We start from the raw sequence: 18,210 nt of genomic DNA, 5'->3' as shown, positions 1-18,210 counted from the left end.
CTGTATATCATCTTTGGAGAAATGTCTGTTTAGGGCTTCTGCCCATTTTTGGATTGGGTTGTTTCTTTTTTTGATATTGAGCTACATGAGCCGCTTGTATATTTTGGAGATTAATCCTTTGTCATTGCTTCGTTTGCAAATATTTTCTCCCATTCTGAGGGTTGTCTTTTCGTCTTCTTTATGGGTTCCTTTGCTGTGCAAAAGCTTTTAAGTTTCATTAGGTCCCATTTGTTTATTTTTGTTTTTATTTCCATTTCTCTAGGAGGTAGGTCAAAAAGGATCTTGCTGTGATTTATGTCATAGAGTGTTCTGCCTATGTTTTCCTCTTAAGAGTTTTATAGTGTCTGGACTTACATTGAGGTCTTTAATCCATTCGGAGTTTATTTTTGTGTATGGTGTTAGGGAGTGTTCTAATTTCATTCTTTTACAAGTAGCTGTCCAGTTTTCCCAGAACCACTTATTGAAGAGGCTGTCTTTTCTCCATTGTATATTCTTGCCTCCTTTATCAAACATAAGGTGACCATATGTGCGTGGGTTTATCTCTGGGCTCTCTATCCTTTTCCATTGATCTATATTTCTGTTTTTGTGCCAGTACCGTACTGTCTTGATTACTGTAGCTTTGTAGTATAGTCTGAAGTCAGGGAGCCTGATTCCTCCAGCTCTGTTTTTCTTTCTCAAGATTGCTTTGGCTATTTGGGGTCTTTTGTGTTTCCATACAAATTGTGAAGTTTTTTGTTCTAGTTCTGTGAAAATTGCCAGTGGTAGTTTGACAGGGATTGCATTGAATCTGTAGATTGCTTTGGGTAGTATAGTCATTTTCACAATGTTGATTTTTCCAATCCAAGAACATGGTATATCTCTCCATCTGTTTGTATCATCTTTAATTTTTTTCATCAGTGTCTTATCGTTTTCTGCCTACAGGTCTTTTGTCTCCTTAGGTAGGTTTATTCCTAGGTATCTTATTCTTTTTGTTGCAGTGGGAAATGGGAGTTTTTCTTTAATTTCTTTTTCAGTTTTTTCATCGTTAGTGTTTAGGAATGCAAAAGATTTCTGTGCATTAATTTTGTATCCTGCTACTTTATCAAATTCATTGATTAGCTCCTGTAGTTTTCTGGTAGCATCTTTAGGATTCTCTATGTATAGTATCATGTCATCTGCAAAATCTGACAGTTTTATGTCTTCTTTTCCGATTTGGATTCCTTTTATTTCTTTTTCCTTGCTGACTGCTGTGGCTAAAAAACTTCCAAAACTATATTGAATAATAGCTGTGACAGTGGGCAACATTGTCTTTTTCCTGATCTTAGAAAAAACGGTTTCAGTTTTTCACCATTGAGAACAATGTTGGCTGTGGGTTTGTCATATATGGCCTTTATTATGTTGAGGTAGGTTCTCTCTATGCCCGCTTTCTGGAGAGTTTTTATCATAAATGGGTGTTGAATTTTGTCAGCTTTTTCTGCATCTATTGAGATGATCATATGGTTTTTAACCTTCAATTTGTTAATATGGTATATCACATTGATTGATTTGCGTATATTGAAGAATGCTTGCATTCCTGGGGTAAACCCCACTTGATCATGGTGTATGATCCTTTTAATGTGCTGTTGGATTCTGTTTGCTAGTATTTTGTTGAGGATTTTTACATCTATATTCATCAGTGATATTGGCCTGTAGTTTTCTTTTTTTTGTGACATCTTTGGTTTTGGAATTAGGGTGATGGTGGCCTCGTAGAATGAGTTTGGGAGTGTTCCTCCCTCTGCTATATTTTGGAAGACTTTGAGAAGATAGGTGTTAGCTCTTCTCTAAATGTTTGATAGGATTCGCCTGTGAACCCATCTGGTTCTGGGCTTTTTTTCATTGGAAGATTTTTAATCACAGTCTCAATTTCAGTGCTTGTGACTGGTCTGTTCATATTTTCTATTTCTTCCTGGTTCAGTCTCGGATGGTTGTGCTTTTCTAAGAATTTGTCCATTTCTTCCAGGTTGTCCATTTTATTGGCATATAGTTGCTGGTAGTAATCTCTCATGATCCTTTGTATTTCTGCAGTGTCAGTTGTTACTTCTCCTTTTGCATTTCTAGTTCTGTTGATTTGAGTCTTCTCCCTTTTTTTCTTGATGAGTCTGGCTAATGGTCTATCAACTTTGTTTATCTTCTCAAAGAACCAGCTTTTAGTTTTATTGATCTTTGCGATCGTTTCCTTCATTTGTTTTTCATTTATTTCTGTTCTGATGTTTATGATTTCTTTCCTTCTGCTAACTTCGGGGGATTTTTGTTCTTCTTTCTCTAATTGCTTTAGGTGTAAGGTTAGGTCGTTTATTTGAGATGTTTCTTGTTTCTTGTGGTAGGATTCTATTGCTGAAAACTTCCCTCTTAGAACTGCTTTTGCTGCATCCCATAGGTTTTGGATCGTCGTGTTTTCATTGTCATTTGTTTCTAGGTATTTTTTGATTTCTTCAGTGATCTCTTGGTTGTTTAGTAGCATATTGTTTAGTCTCCATGTATTTGCACTTTTTACAGTTTTTTCCTATAATTGATATCTAATCTCATAGATTTGTGGTTGGAAAAGATACTTGATACAATTTCAATTTTCTTAAATTTGCCAAGCCTTGATTTGTGACTCAAGATATGATCTATCCTAGAGAATATTCCATAAACACTTGAGAAGAAAGTGTATTCTGTTACTTTTGGATGGAATGTCTTATAAATATCAATTAAGTCCATCTTGTTTAATGGGTCATTTAAAGCTGGTGTTTCCTTATTTATTTTCAATTTGGATGATCTGTCCATTGGTGAAAGTGGGGTGTTAAAGTCCCCTACTATTATTGTGTTACTGTCGATTTCCCCTTTTATGGCTGTTAATATTTAAATGCTTTATGTATTGAGGTGCTCCTACATTGGGTGCATAAATATTTACAATCATTTTATCTTCTTCTTGGATTGATCCCTTGATCATTATGTTGTGTCCTTCTTTGTCTCTTGTAATAGTCTTTATTTTAAAGTCTATTTTGTCTGATATGAGAATTGCTACTCCAACTTTCTTTTGATTTCCATATGTGGAATATCTTTTTCCATCCCCTCACTTTCAGTCTGTGTGTGTCCCTAGGTCTGAAGTGGGTTTCTTGTAGACAACATATATATGGGTCTTGTTTTTGTATCCATTCAGCCAGTCTGTGTCTTTTGGTTGGATCACTTAATACATTTACATTTAAGGTAATTATCGATATATATGTTCCTATTACCATTTTCATAATTGTTTTGGGTTTGTTTTTGTAGGTCTTTTTCTTCTCTTGTGTTTCCTGCCTAGAGAAGTTCCTTTAGCATTTGTTGTAAAGCTGGTTTGGTGGTGCTGAATTCTCTTAACTGTTGCTTGTCTGTAAGGGTTTTAATTTCTCCATCAAATCTGAATGAGATCCTTGCTGGGTGGAGTAATCTTGGTTTTAGGTTTTTCCCTTTCATCACTTTAAATATGTCCTGCCATTCCCTTCTGGCTTGCAGAGTTTCTGCTGAAAGATTAGCTGTTAACCTTATGGGGATTCCCTTGTGTGTTATTTGTTGCTTTTCCCTTGCTGCTTTTAATATTTTTTCCTTGTATTTAATTTTTGATAGCTTGATTAATACGCATCTTGGCGTGTTTCTCCTTGGATTTATCCTGTATGGGACTCTCTGCACTTCCTGGACTTGATTGACTACTTCCTTTCCCATATTAGGGGAGTTTTCAACTATAATCACTTAAAATATTTTCTCAGACCCTTTCTCTTTCTCTTCTTCTTCTGGAACCCCCATAATTCGAATGTTGGTGCATTTAATGTTGTCCCAGAGGTCTCTGAGACTGTCCTCAATTCTTTTCATTCTTTTTTCTTTATTGTGCTCTGCAGCAGTTATTTCCACTATTTTATCTTCCAGGTCACTAATCCATTCTTCTGCCTCAGTTATTCTGCTATTTATCCCTTCTAGAGAATTTTTAAGTTCATTTATTGTGTTGTTCATCATTGTTTGTTTGCTCTTTAGTTCTTCTAGGTCCTTGTTAAACATTTCTTGTATTTTCTCCATTCTATTTCCAAGATTTTGGATATCTTTACTATCATTATTCTGAATTCTTTCTCAGGCAGAATGCCCATTTCCTCTTCATTTGTTTGGTCTGGTGGGTTTTTACCTTGCTCCTTCATCTGCTGCATGTTTCTCTGTCTTCTCATTTTGTTTAACTTACTGTGTTTGGGGTCTCCTTTTCACAGGCTGCAGGTTCGTAGTTCCTGTTGTTTTTGGTGTGTGCCCCCAGTGGGTGAGTTTGGTTCAGTGGCTTGTGTAGGCTTCCTGGTGGAGGGGACTGCTGCCTGTCTTCTGGTGGGTGGGGTTGGATCTTTTCTTTCTCATGGGCAGGGCCGCGTCTGGTGGTGTGTTTTGGCATGTCTGTGAACTTAGTATGACTTTAGGCAGCCTGTGTGCTAATGGGTGGGTTTGTGTTCCTGTCTTGTTAGTTGCTTGGCATGGGGCATCCAACACTGGAGCTTGCTGGCTGTTGGGGGGATCTGGGTCTTAGCATTGAGATGGAGATCTCTGGGAGAGCTCCCACTGATTGATATTACATGGGGCCACGAGGTCTCTGGTGGTCCAATGTCCTGAACTCGGCTCTGCCACCTCAGAGAATCAGGCCTGACACTGGGCCAGAGCACCAAGACCCTGTCAGCCACACGGCTCTGGGAGCTCAGGCAAAGTCACCAGGAATCATCTCCAAATGTTAAAGACTTTCAGCTTACTAACCAAGAGGAAATGCCTGCCCTTTCATTTTTGTTGATGGTTTCCTTTGCTGTGCCAAAACTTTTTAGTTTGATATGGTCCCATTTGCTTATTTTTGCTTTTGTTGCCCTTGCCTGAGGAGACAGATCCAAAAGCATATTGCTAAGACTGATTTCAAAGTGTATACTACCTATGTTTTCTTCTAGGAGTTTTATGGTTTCAGGTCTTAGATTTAAGTCTTTAATCCAGTTTGAGTTTATTTTTGTATATGATGTGGGAAAATGGTCTAGTTTTATTCTTTTACATGTAGCTGTCCAGTTTTCCCAATACCACTCCTTGAAGAGACTGTCTTTTCCCCATTGTGTATTCTTGCCTCTTTTAGGATAGATTAATTGCCCATATATGTGTGGACTTATTTTTCTCTATTCTGTTCCATTGATCTATGTGTCACTTTTTGTGCCAGTACTATACTGTTTTGATTACTGTAGCTTTGTAGTATAGTTTGAAGTCAGGAAGCATGATAACTCCAGCTTTGTTGTTCTTTCTCAAGATTGCTTTGGCTATTCAGGGTCTTTTGTGCTTCCATACAAATTTTGAAGTTATTTGTTCTAGTTCTGTGAAAAATGCCATGGGTATTTTGATAAGGATTGCATTGAATCTGTAGATTGCTTTAGGTAGTATGGACATTTTAATAATAGTAATTCTTCAGCCCATGAACACAGAATATCTTTCCATTTATTTGTTTCATCTTCAATTTCTTTCTAGATATCTTAGTACTACTAATCAGGTCACAGTCATGCTCTGCTGTTTCCTTCTGTTCCTGGTGTAATTGTCATCATCATCTCTATAATTTATGGAGGCATGCCATACATATATTATTTAGTATAATATGGTAATATATTATAATATATAATCTTAATCTTATTAAGATTATATATTATAATATAATAATCTTTATTAAGATTAAAATAATCTTTAAAGATTAAAGAATCTTTAATCTTTTAATCTTTAAAGATTAAAGAATAATCTTTAATCTTTTAATCTTTAAAATATTAAAGATTAAAATAATCTTTCCTTAAAAGATTATTTTAAGGAAAAAGAGACCTTAAAATAATATATAATTATATAACATTTTGTGTAATACAACAGCCCTGTAAGGTAGGTGTTATCATTTTGGGTTGGAGATGGTGAAGCTATTGCACAGAAAGGAAATAATTTGTTCAAGACCACACAGGTAGTAAGTGACAGAGGTGGACTATAAATCCAGGTGTGTTTGACTCAAAATCCCATGGGCTTACCTCTGCCCTATACTCTCCTTGTACAAATCACTCATTTAGCTCTTGGATTTGAGGATGCCTTACAGTTATCTGTATGTACGTATCATCCCCACCTGCTCCAAAGCCCATATCTGAGCTAAGAAGTGATTCCAACCAACTGACCAAGCCTGAGTCTCAGCAATATAGTAACGTTGACACAGAATCTGAGACCAACTCATGCCACGGATCAGTAAAATGATGGGTATTGGAGTCTTGCTTGAATGTGCTCAGATGCCATCTGGTTTTCCAATGGTTGTCTTCTTCACCAGGGAAAAGCCAATGTGTTGGCACTCGTTCCATCTCCATCCCATGTACCTGGTATTTCTCTTTCTTTCTCCAAGTGCACTGCCCAACGAATGAGCTTCTGACAGACTCCACAGGTGTGATCCTGAGTCAGAGCTACCCGGGAAGCTATCCCCAGTTCCAGACCTGCTCTTGGCTGGTGAGAGTGGAGCCCGCATATAACATCACTCTCACAGTGGAGTACTTTCTCAGTGAGAAGCAGTATGATGAGTTTGAGATCTTTGATGGTAAGTAAATCAAATTGTGCCCTGCTAAAGATAGCACAGACTGGCTTCAAAACCCCAGGAGTCTATGATGCAACCTCCCAATTAGGACTTTCCAGATTTCCACACAAGGTCTTTCCCTACCACAGAAACTCCAGTACCATGGAAGCTGATGAGTTGTATGAGCAGGCCTGCTCATGTTACAGCCTAGACCTGCTACAGCACCCTTTCTTTAATCTAGCCACCACTCAAAGCTAGCCCCTCGAATGTCAACCAATAAATGGGTCATAACAGTACTCCCAAGTGAAGAGTATGCTGCTTCCAAAACCCAAAGAGGTCTACCAAACACTATGCTTTTTTTTCTCTTTGGTAGGAGGGGAAAGGTGCAATAACCTGCCCTTTAATTTGGAGAATATGTCTCAGCATGCCCCAGACCACAGGACCCTAAAAACTTCACCTGACTCTTTGTAGGCTTCCTCTTACCCTTTGGAGCGTGTGTCTTGCAAAGGCATCTACACTAATTGTCCCTTCTGGCACATCAGATCCAATTAATACAATGTCATCAATATAGTAAATCAGTAAGCTGTATTCTGCAGGATGTCCAGATGGTCCACATCTCTTCATACTACATTATGACAGAGCAGGAGAATTAACATAGCTCTGGAGCAAGACCATGGATGTATACTGTTGTCTCTCTCATGTAAATGCAAATTGCTTACAATCCTCCTTTCTGGTGGGTATAGAAAAGAATGCATTGCTAGATCAATAACTGCATTTCATATAACCAAAGCTATGATAATCTACTCTAATGAATATACTACATCTGGCATAGCTACTGCAGTTGAGGCTACTACTGGGTTAACTTTTGGGGACAAGACTCCATTTCTTACCAATCCCATCCCTCATATAACCCTGTTGTAACAAAGGAGCCATAATAGTGCTTTGGGTCCCAGGTATCAGCATCAATTCACACACTCTGTATACAAAAGTCTTCCAAATATCCAGGCATTCCCTTTTCCCCAATGTTCAGTTACCTGAATTAATAGTGGTGGGTCTTTTGGGATAAGGACTCGGGAATCACTACCGTATCCAACTGTTGTTATTTTGCAGGGTCCTTTTTCATAAGGACTCAGCCCCTCCTTCAGCCAAAGTATTCTGGAGTAAGAAACGAAACCTGGTTCAAGTCTCCAAATTACTCCAGGGATTGGAACTTTCTACACCCTTTTGGTTATATATTCATGAACTGTTTTCTTCATATGTTCATTTTTTTTGGTCGCCCATCTATCTTGCCCTTAGGAATATCATGTTGTGTCAGCCATCTCCATAGGTCCTGCAGGTCAGGCCCTCCTGGCTGCCATCCCAACCTTGCTGCCCATTTTAGTAACTATGCCAACCAGTGCTTCTGCCTGGCCTCTGTATTTAGGCTCCTTTCCTCCCCATCAATACTAGGAAGCCCAGCTTGGTGACAGCCTCTCCTCCCATCAGTTTCCGCCTACAGAGGACAGCCAATTCTCAGGTTGTTGATGTTTGTCCTCACCCCCTCAGCAGTGCATTCCTTATTGCTTTAGGAACTGGTGTGTCCCCCAGATCCTCCTGAAGGTCAAGGTTCTGGTCTAATACAGCAGACCTATCCCAGCATGCCATTCCTCTGAGCCATTTGACCTCTTCCTTCATAGTTTGTCACAGCAGTTCTGATGGCTCTCCTTTGTTTAATGTGGTCTATTACTTCTGCCAAGCTCCCAAGAGCTGTCTTGGCAGCATATGAGAACCATCACTTAGGGCTCTTTCCAGGATAATAAATCCTGTGTTTTGGATTATCTAGCTTTGTACTCTGCCTCCCTTGAATCAGCACCCTTGGGATGCACTTCCAGGCATCTAAGGAGGAGAGAAAGAACAGGGAGGCCTTTCTGGAAGAGCCTTGGAAGGGACCATTGGGGAGCTATGTTATTTATGACATTGAGACATGATCATGTTTTCCTCTAGCTTTATTGCTATCTATTCATTCATAAATATTTTTTCTATGTGGCAGGGACTGAACTGTTTTTAGTATGCACAAGTAGGATGGTGAGATAGAAAATGTTCCCAGGTTGAAAACCAGCTCTTTTAACCCGCTGCTTGACTGTGGGCAAGTCCCAGGATGGCAAATAGATGTCATCTCACCTGCCAATGGCTATGTGTTGTCAGGGACTTCTTGGATCCCTGCTTTAGGGCTCAGGAGGGGAGAGCACCTAGAGCAAAGCCTGTGGATACTGAGAGAGGAGCAGATGGACCAGTGATGGTGCTGAGTTACCATCCCAAATCTTCACGTCTTCACTTGAGGAGGGGAAAATCGGAGGTGGTTACATTAAAGGTATCACATCTGCTATCTCTGATAGCTGTGATAGTCTGTAATCCTGTGTCCACACTCTCCTCCCAGGTCCCTCAGGACAAAGTCCTCTGCTGAAAGCCCTCAGTGGGAACTACTCAGCTCCCCTGATTGTCACCAGCTCAAGCAACTCTGTGTACCTGCGCTGGTCGTCCGACCATGCCTACAATCGGAAGGGCTTTAAGATTCGGTATGCAGGTGAGTAAAACATAAAGACTCATGAGAAGGGCCACAACCCCCGAGCCCCTTACATTTCTCACCCAGAAGAATAAGCCATGGGCCATGTCCTCGTGCCTGGCCGAGCTCCTCCACGCGCCTGGGGACTGGCAGCCTTTCTCCTCCTCGTAGGCACTCTCACCTCTAGCTGCACAGTGTCCTTGACATTTTCCCACCTCCCCTTTTTCTATACCTCTCCCCACTTTTAAGCTCTTTCCTCTTTCTGCTCATACTGCCAGCCTGTGTCTTTTGGATAAATTTATTGTATATGACCTGATAAGGCCTATAGGTGGTCCCGTCCCTAACACTGTTGAAATGTTAATAGAAGGTCCTTTAAACCAAAAAACCCTAAGATGTGGGTCCCCAACTGGCAAATATTAGACAAGCAGCAAACGATGGGTTATATTCCAAGTCCAGGAGCCTCTCTTCTGCTCTGCAAGCCATATCTCATAGGCAGTGTCAGATCGAGGGCCAATCCAACTGGATAGCTGAACAGCCAGCCAGCCATCTACAAGGAACACAAAAATATCCTTGAAAATAAAATGAGATGGAGAAAATCAACGTTATCTGAACTCCCATCACGGGGATTACTCTCTGTCGCTGGAAAGAAAATTTGAAAAGCTGTTTGCTGCCCATTTTGCAGGGCAGTGGGTCCGTTGAACTGCTGGCTGGTTCTGTGAGCTTGGGAGCAGAAATGAATTACTTAAGACCATGGTGAGTTCCACCAGGCACCAGTCCCCCTGCAGCACTCTTTCCCCTGGCTGCATTTAGCCTGAGTTCCAAACAAACGTTGGACAAATTTTCAAAGAATATTGGTTAGAAGGATGTCAGATATACATATTATAGCCTGAGTTGCCCCTTGTCTCAATCCATCTCTTCTCATGGGCTGCCGACTTGCAAGGCCAACCCAAACTTAGCGGGCTATCGAAGTCTTAAGAAACTCTTAGGTATGGCTTTGGGGGTGGGGGGGACCAGCCAGATGAAGCTGAGGGGAGCCTGGGAGGAGAAGGAGCTTTACTATCTCAGCGTCCATTTCCTCTGCAAAGTGGACCCCAAATTCCTTTCCCCCACGCACACAAGAAGGAGGGTACCTTCACGCCCCCCAGGGTCGGCAGTCGGCTCTGTCACTCAACCTCTTCAGGCCTCGGTTTCCTCATGATGGAAAAGAGACCTTAAGCCATCTGTCAGGGAGGTTCAGGCTGAGTTCCTAGAAGCTACTAACACAAAAGAGAAATAAAGCAATTTAGGAGCATTTCACTATGCTAGTTGCTAAACTCTGAACTAAAAGCCATTAAGGAGTTGTGCTTCCCTTGATGTTTTTAAAGATTAATCACCTATTTGTGGGTAATGAGTCAGTTATAATTACAATACATACGCCACATAGAAAGTGAATTAATTACATGGTGAAACAATGAGTCCTTAATGGAAATACAGTAGAGTCGTGTACTTTGCACATGCCTCTATCACTGTGACTAAGTATATTTTATAACTGAGATTCTTGTTCTTGACCGAGGTAGACTTGTAGATACCACATAAACAGGACACAGGTGGCAAAGCAGAAGTAAGGAAGCGTTCTGGCTTGGAAAGGAGGTGTTTAACACATCCATTTCACCAGCAGAGGGATGTGATCACGTAAGAGGCCAGAGGACCATACTGTGGGGAGGATGCAGGAAGGGTCCTGTCATCTTCATCCTACCTTGATCCCATGCCAGGGACTCTTAGAGCAGATGAACAGGCTTGCTCTCTGTGCTCCTTTGGTCATCCCTCTTTCCCGGCCTCACAGAACTTCCCCCGAACATCCCTGGCAGAGGTTTTTATTGCCAAGTTCTCTAAGGCTGGGGTTTTTGTCTGTTCTCTTCACTGTTGTATTCCCAGCACTTAGAACAGCACCTAGCATATAATAGACACTTGCTATCTGTCTGTTGAATAAATGAATGAAATAAGTTGAAGCCAGATGTCGAGGGGGAATCAGGACTGTGGGTTTGATGCCCTGGGTTGCCATAGCTCTCTCTCCCCCCATCCTCCACACACAGCAGAAAGCAGGACAGGGACCATTTACTGAGCACTGAGTGCCCTGCACTGGGCTGGGGGTTTTACAGACACGATCCCATTTAAATTGTCCCCAAACCTATGAGGGAGGCATTGCCAGTCGCAATACACAGGTGAGGAAAATGGACCTGGAAGCGCCTCAGTGATTTGTCCCAAGTCACAGAACTGTGGAAAGGTGGGAAATGGGACTTGAGCACAGCCCTGACTCCAGAGGCCTCGCCCCTGCGGTCACACCCTTCTGGAACCAACCCCATGGGGTTCTATTTTCTGTGTCCCTTTGGGATATGGTGGGATTCGAGAGCCTGAACTCAGCTGCACAACTAGTGCTGCCTCCAGGTGCAAAGGGGACCCAGTGCTTCATGGAGCTGTTTTTTTCTTGTTTTCTTCTCTTTCCTTTCCTGTTTTTCCTTTCTTATCCTTCCCTTCTCTCCTTTCCTTTCCTTTCTTTTCCTTTCTTTCCTCTTCTTTTCTTTGGCTTTCCTAAACTGGCTGCTTTTCAGTATCAACCTCCTCACTAGCAGTGGACCTGGCAGTGCTGAAGATAGGGACAGAGAGGGAGAAGCAAGGGGGCGGGGCCTGCATGAAGGACCACCTCTGTCTTCCCGCTGTGTGTGGTCCCCTGACCCTCATCTCGTTATCCAGCTCCCTACTGCAGCCTGCCCAGGGCTCCGCTCCATGGCTTCCTTCTGGGCCAGACCACCACCCAGCCTGGAGGCTCCATCCACTTTGGCTGCAACGCGGGCTACCGGTTGGTGGGACACAGCATGGCCATTTGCACCCGGCACCCCCAGGGCTACCACCTGTGGAGCGAGGCCATTCCTCTCTGTCAAGGTGAGAAGCAGGTGGGAAAGAGGTGACAGGTGGCTTGGGTCCTACCCGCAACTTGGGCTTGTCCCAGGACCAATCACTTCCAAATGTGGGCTTCCTCATAGATAATTAATTCATTCTTTCAGCAGACATATACTGAGGATCCGTAATATCTGAAGCCCTGGGGATACACAGGTGTGTAAAACACAGCATCAGTGTTTTCAGGGAAGGGAGGGAGACGGCTGTGCAGCCACAAAAATGCCAAATGACAGAGGAAGGAAGTGCTGTATCAGGAGCGCAAACAGTACTGTGGGAGCCCAAGGTTAAGAGGGGACCTACCTGCTCCTGTACAGCTAGGGGGCTTCCAGAAGAGGGGTTGCTTGGGTTCATAGAACAAGGAAAGTTGGGGGCCAGGCATTGGCAAGGAAAACATTCTAGGCAACAGCAAAAGCGTTTGCAAAACCACAGACTCTGAGAGAGATCACAAAATATGCAAAGCAATTGGGGCTGGCAGAAGTACCAGGTCCGGTGGGAGGAGACGAGGGGCAGAGGGAAGCAGGGTGAACAGTGACCGTCACCTACGCAGTCATCAGCGATCAAGCACGTGATATATACCAGGAAGTTTGCATGTGTTGCTTTTGATCATTTATGGGATTTTATTTTCCTTAAAGTAATATACATTCAGACTAGAAATCTGAAGAAGAAAAAAGAAACTATAGATAATGCCAAAGAAAAAGTGAAAATGACCTATAACCCCATCAACTGAAATCACTGCTGTTAACATTTCCTTTGGTCGTTCATATATTGTTTATAAAAATGGCATTATTGGTGTACAAATCTCTTCATATTTTGTTAGCATCTATCACATGATTAAATACACTTAGTCATCAATATTTGCAATGGTTGTGTAGCATTATAGAAAAACTCATTTATTCAAGTATCATCCTATTGTTGGTCATTTGACTTTCTGTATTTTTTGCTACTATAAACAATGCTGCTGTTAAAATCCTTATAATTCCGTCTTTGGGATCATCCATATTTATTTCCTTAAAATAAATTCCCAGAAATGAGATTATTGAATCATACGTATACAGAGTCTACAGCTTTTGATACTGGTTGCCGTCCAAAAAGTTTGTCTTCACTTATACCTCCACCAGCAGCTTGTTGTCTTTCCTCCCAGATTCTCAACATATACTGCATTTTAAAAAAGAAAGAAAAAATTTACCAATTATATAGACAAAAACAAGAAATCACTTAAGGTTGAGGTTCTTGTGTTTTGGTTCCCAGCATGGTGACGTACTTTTTTAATGACGTCTGTCATCTCTGACCCTCACAACCTTCTCGGGCCTGTGCCTGAGCTTTCTCAAAGAACAGAAGCAGTGCATCATTGATATTCTCTTTAATGCTTTAAGCAACGTTCACAGAGAACTGATTGTCCACAAGTGGCAAACGTCTTTTGGCTTCAGTTTCCATTTTTCTGACTGTATCCACACAGACAAGTCTTTTTCCCAAAGTTCTAGTTGGAAGCAACCAGGCCTGTCACCTCTATCTTTTGTCACTTCCCAAAACCAAGCTCTGTCCACTCATCCCCACACTGCTCTGTGCTGCTCCTCTCCATCCCCAGCCCCAGCCCCCGTTCCTCTCCGATGCCCTCCCTCTCTGCCATTCCCTCTGTGCTCTCTGGAATCCTGGTTCCATGGCTAACAAGTATAAACCCTTAGTCACTGCCCAGAAGGTTCTCTTCACTTCCTTCCTCCACGGAGACTGTGGCTCTCATCTGAGAACACAGATGCTGTGGCCCTTTCAGGGGAGGGGGCTCATCTCCTATTTCCCACAGAACCCAGGGCGAAAGGCCTGGCATGCTTCCCTTTCCCTGCTGCTGCTTTCCAAACCATACTTCTCCACTGACAAACACAGCACATTGGAGAGTCTATGCATCCTAACGCTTTCTCTCTCCTTCCCCTGCCCGTTCTCTCACTACGCGTTCTCTCCCTCAGAGGCCTCATTCCACCACAAGCTTTCAGGTACTTTGTGATTCTCCCCCCTCCTCTCCTACCCACGGGAGGTGTCCCTCTGGGTTTGGGGGACTGTGGTGTGTGATGGAGATCACTAGACAGCCTGGTAGTCTCTCAGGCTAAGAGGTTACCTTCTGTCCTCTCAGTTATCCAAGAGAGAAGGGCCAGGGAGGGGCAGTGAGATGAGCTGCCTTTGGCACCTTTCAATCTGAACACTGTCTCTCTCCAGCTCTGGGAAACTCCCATCTATGATCATTCCACCCCCTCCACTTTCTCTGTTCTCTTTTCCTGCAGCCCAGACCTGCTGGACCTCCTGGGCTGATTCCCTGTGTTTCCAGTCCTTTTCTCTCTCATTTTCAGTCTCTGTCTTTTTGGTCTATATTCTGGGAAATTTCATTTACTTTTCATTTTGTCGACTGAAAAAAAATGCACAGCCTAAAAGTTGAGAATTATGTTTTATTTGGCAGAATTAAGCCCGGAAGATAGCCTCTCAGTTATTCTAATGTTTTTATTAGCATCTGTTAGACCCATTGAGGGGAATCAGAGACCAGAAATAAGGCTTCCCAGACCAGTTTTTGTTTGTCTGTTTTAAATTAAAGGAGTTCTTAGGTTAACCATTATATATTTTTCCACCTTCTAATTTGTTTCCCCCACCCCCAAAGGTACCAATAAAACAGCGCTTCATAATGAAAGTTCTCTAAACATTGATCAGTTTAGAAGTTCCTCCAATTTAAAGGATCCATAATCTGGCCATTAATGAGATATATGTAAATAGTGGATTCAAATCAATAAGACGCAAGAGGCACCCCCATAAGAAAGTGTGAAGGATGCAGCCTTCACAAGATCTAGAAAGTTTACTCCCCAAAACAGTCTAAGAAAGTAAAGGTCTTCACTGTACAGGCTGATGCAACACAGGTGAAGACGGCAAAAGCCGCCGAGAGTCGGCACAGTCAGACAGAAGACGGCTCAGAATCCCAGTCTGCTTGATTGCCAGATGTGTATCATATGTACACCTCTCACATGGCAGAGACCAATTTTTGAAAACACACACACACACACACAACACCTAAGAAGATCAGGTAGAAGATTTACACCTCAAAGACACAGGAAGAGAAATGCAAGTTCCCCCTAGAAGAGCTTTTGGGTTTTGGGGGTTTTTTTTGTTTGTTTGTGCTTTTTGCGGTACGCGGGCCTCTCACTGTTGTGGCCTCTCCCGTTGCGGAGCACAGGCTCTGGACGCGCAGGCTCAGTGGCCATGGCTCACGGGCCCAGCCGCTCCGCAGAATGTGGGATCTTCCCGGACTGGGGCACGAACCCATGCCCCCTGCATCGGCAGGCGGACTCTCAACCACTGAGCCACCAGGGAAGCCCCGAGCTTTTGTTTTTTTAAGGTCAGAATTCTGAAAAGATGTTTTATCAAGCCGGCTTTTTTTTAATTTAACGGCATACGCAATAAAAGAGCCCTATATTGGCCATTTTAGGTTGAGACCTCCTTTGATATAATTTTCCCAATTAATTAGGTACTTGCAAGTATAAGACATGAATCTGGCTGGGGTGTTAGCTGGAGTTTGGCTTTCTGATGCCCCTCGTTTTTTCTGTTTGAGAGACTCTACTTCCCACTTTAAAGTTGAATTTGCTGAGGATAAAAGTTCCTAGTGGAATTGTGTGGTGGGCCAATGTGCTGCTTACGATCTTAATGACTCTAGGTTTCTACCCTAGAGTTGTTTCAGCTCCTCTTCATGTCTCGGATTCTCCCTCCCGAGCACGGTGGGTGCTCAGATCAGGGAACGGCCGGTTCTTATTCGTGCAGAGAAAGTTGTTTAATTAAAATGAGTTGGTTTCCCTGTTAGCAAGTCCAAGCTCGCTCTGCTTGCCGCACGACAGGCCAATAAATCAGGAGACGAGGTGCTGAGGCAACAATACGACTTTATTCAGAAGTTTGGCAGCCTGAGAAGATGTTGGACCAGGGTCTCCAAAAAACCATCTTATGGGGTCTGGATGCCAGTTCCTTTTATAGAATCAGAGAGGGAAGTAAAGTAAAAAGGGCCATCAGTCTTGCAAAACATCTCCTGGAATGGCCAGCCTCGGGGAGGGGAAGTGTTAATTTCTTCTTTCTTGCAGCCATTCACAGGTGGGCAGGGTTCCCTGAGGCAGGCCATGATGTACCATTATAAAGGCTGAAGTCCAAGAAACAGATCCAACATGGAGTCAAAATTGGCTCTTCCCTGTTACAGTTCCCCACTGTGAATGTGCATTCCACAATCTTGTGGGACAAGGGGTGACCACCATTCTAACTGCTCAGTCAGATGGATCTTTCTGGGAGTGTCCGCCATTGGTGCCAGTGATCCAAATGATGAGATTTGTCTTCTTTTGTTCCTCTTCGGAAGTGTCTGCTTTACACCTGTAGACTTAAAAAATATTCACAACCTAGCAAGTTGAGAGTTATCGGGAATTTTGAGGTCTTCAAGCCTGGGAGGCCACATCTCAAGTTAAAAAATTTAGCGTTTTTCTATGTAGGAGAAGATGCAAGTGTCTGGGCTCACTGAAATCTTTCCTTTGATATGTACCACAGCCATCTGGGGTCTGTATCCTGTGTTTTCACATTCTGAGTTTCTTCACGGCTCACCATAGGAAATGGCTGCAGTCTGATGCCTGCTAGATGGCAGGTATTCTTCTCCTTCCTGAGTTTCCTCAGGGTTCACCTGCTGACGTTGGAGGGGAATTTGACCAATATTTGGGAGACATGTCTTGATCAAATTTTGTCCCACAGTGCTGGGAGGCTCATCCCAGGTCAGGCGAAAATTGTTGATATGCCACTCCAGGTGCTAATTTTTGGATTAGGCCCTATTGATAATTAAAGATTCTCTGGATCCTCTGTCTAATTATGATCAGGAGACATTTTCCCTTGTTGCTTCTTCCCATACGTAGAATCACACTATTACAACTATTTTATGTTACAAATGTGAGAAGTGTTGCTGGGGGCCTGGTTACACACTAGGCACTGTAAGAGACAACAGTCTTATGAAATAGACAGGATATAAGTAATGCAGCTAGTAACACTGACAAAGACATAGTGCAGCAGCGACACACAAAGCACAAACAACTTGGAAACAAAGAACAAATTAAAACGATTAGTATAATCGTATAAGTATATACGATATACGTATAAGTGTATACGATATATATAAGTATATATATATTACTAGTTATAATTCCAGTTCCAATAACGAGTGGCCAAAGGAACCATAACTGATTTAATGAGCCATCCACACTTTCACTGTACTGGCCATGCATACTTAGACATGCATGGCTTAATCTTTGAGATAAGCATATGCTACTGGCAGGATCAACCCGGTAGAGAGAAAAAGATAAATGTTTCATCTTTGTTTACAAAGGCATACTTTATCAACTTGTTGTAGGTCATAGCATAAGAGAAAAGGTTTTTTTCTGAAAAACAAAGATTAAAGCCAGTATATTTCCTAAAGTCATAAAGTTATAAATCATATTTACCAGTTCATTCACTCCCATATTTACTAGTTCATTGATTAATTCCTGTTGATCCAGTTGAAGTTATCAGGTTTTCCATTAGTTTTGTCATTTGTCACCCAATCCAGTGATATTATCTGAAGGCTATCAGAAACTTATATTTGTCAAAAAGTTCCTTTTTATGAGTCTTCTTGAAAATCTTCATTTTGTTAAAGCATCAGGACAAAACTTAAAATAGCATGGTTAAAGATTTGAGTACAATGCAAATAGCAGGAAACTGATATTTCTGTGACATATAACATTTTAGAATAACTAGAATTATAATTGATAACATATCAGGACATCATATTAGCTGTTAAGGATTCTGTATAAATTTTGGAATATCTATATTAAATATTCTATAACCTAAGGTTCATCTCCAATCACTTGACAATGTTTCTGAAGTAATTTAACATACCAAATAAACTTAGTTTGACATTCCTCTCTGAGATGTCTCAGAGATGCTGTTTCAAAGTATTCCAGAGTCAGCTGGAGGCTAAAAGGCTTTAGTCAGATTTTGATATTTGGGAAGTTTGTTAAAAATATCAAAAATGTTTTAAAACACAACAGGGGGGCTTCCCTGGTGGTGCAGTGGTTGAGAGTCCACCTGCCGATGCAGGGGACACAGGTTCGTGCCCCGGTCCGGGAGGATCCCACATGCCGCGGAGCGGCTGGGCCCG

The 18,210-nt window shown here is 42.2% G+C and overlaps 1 protein-coding gene across 1 annotated transcript in view; it reads left to right on the top strand.

Annotated features, from left to right (window-relative positions):
- CSMD2 (CUB and Sushi multiple domains 2) overlaps positions 1–18,210 on the top strand; it is a 667,671-nt gene that overhangs the window by 585,353 nt on the left and 64,108 nt on the right. Inside the window, 3 exon segments of the mRNA XM_060018797.1 lie at positions 6,389–6,577; positions 8,970–9,116; positions 11,826–12,014. Coding sequence (XP_059874780.1) covers positions 6,389–6,577; positions 8,970–9,116; positions 11,826–12,014 — 525 coding nt within the window.

Source organism: Delphinus delphis, chromosome 1 (genome assembly GCF_949987515.2).
Source record: "Delphinus delphis chromosome 1, mDelDel1.2, whole genome shotgun sequence".
Lineage (NCBI taxonomy): Eukaryota > Metazoa > Chordata > Mammalia > Artiodactyla > Delphinidae > Delphinus > Delphinus delphis.
This window is presented reverse-complemented; position numbering and strand designations above follow the sequence as displayed.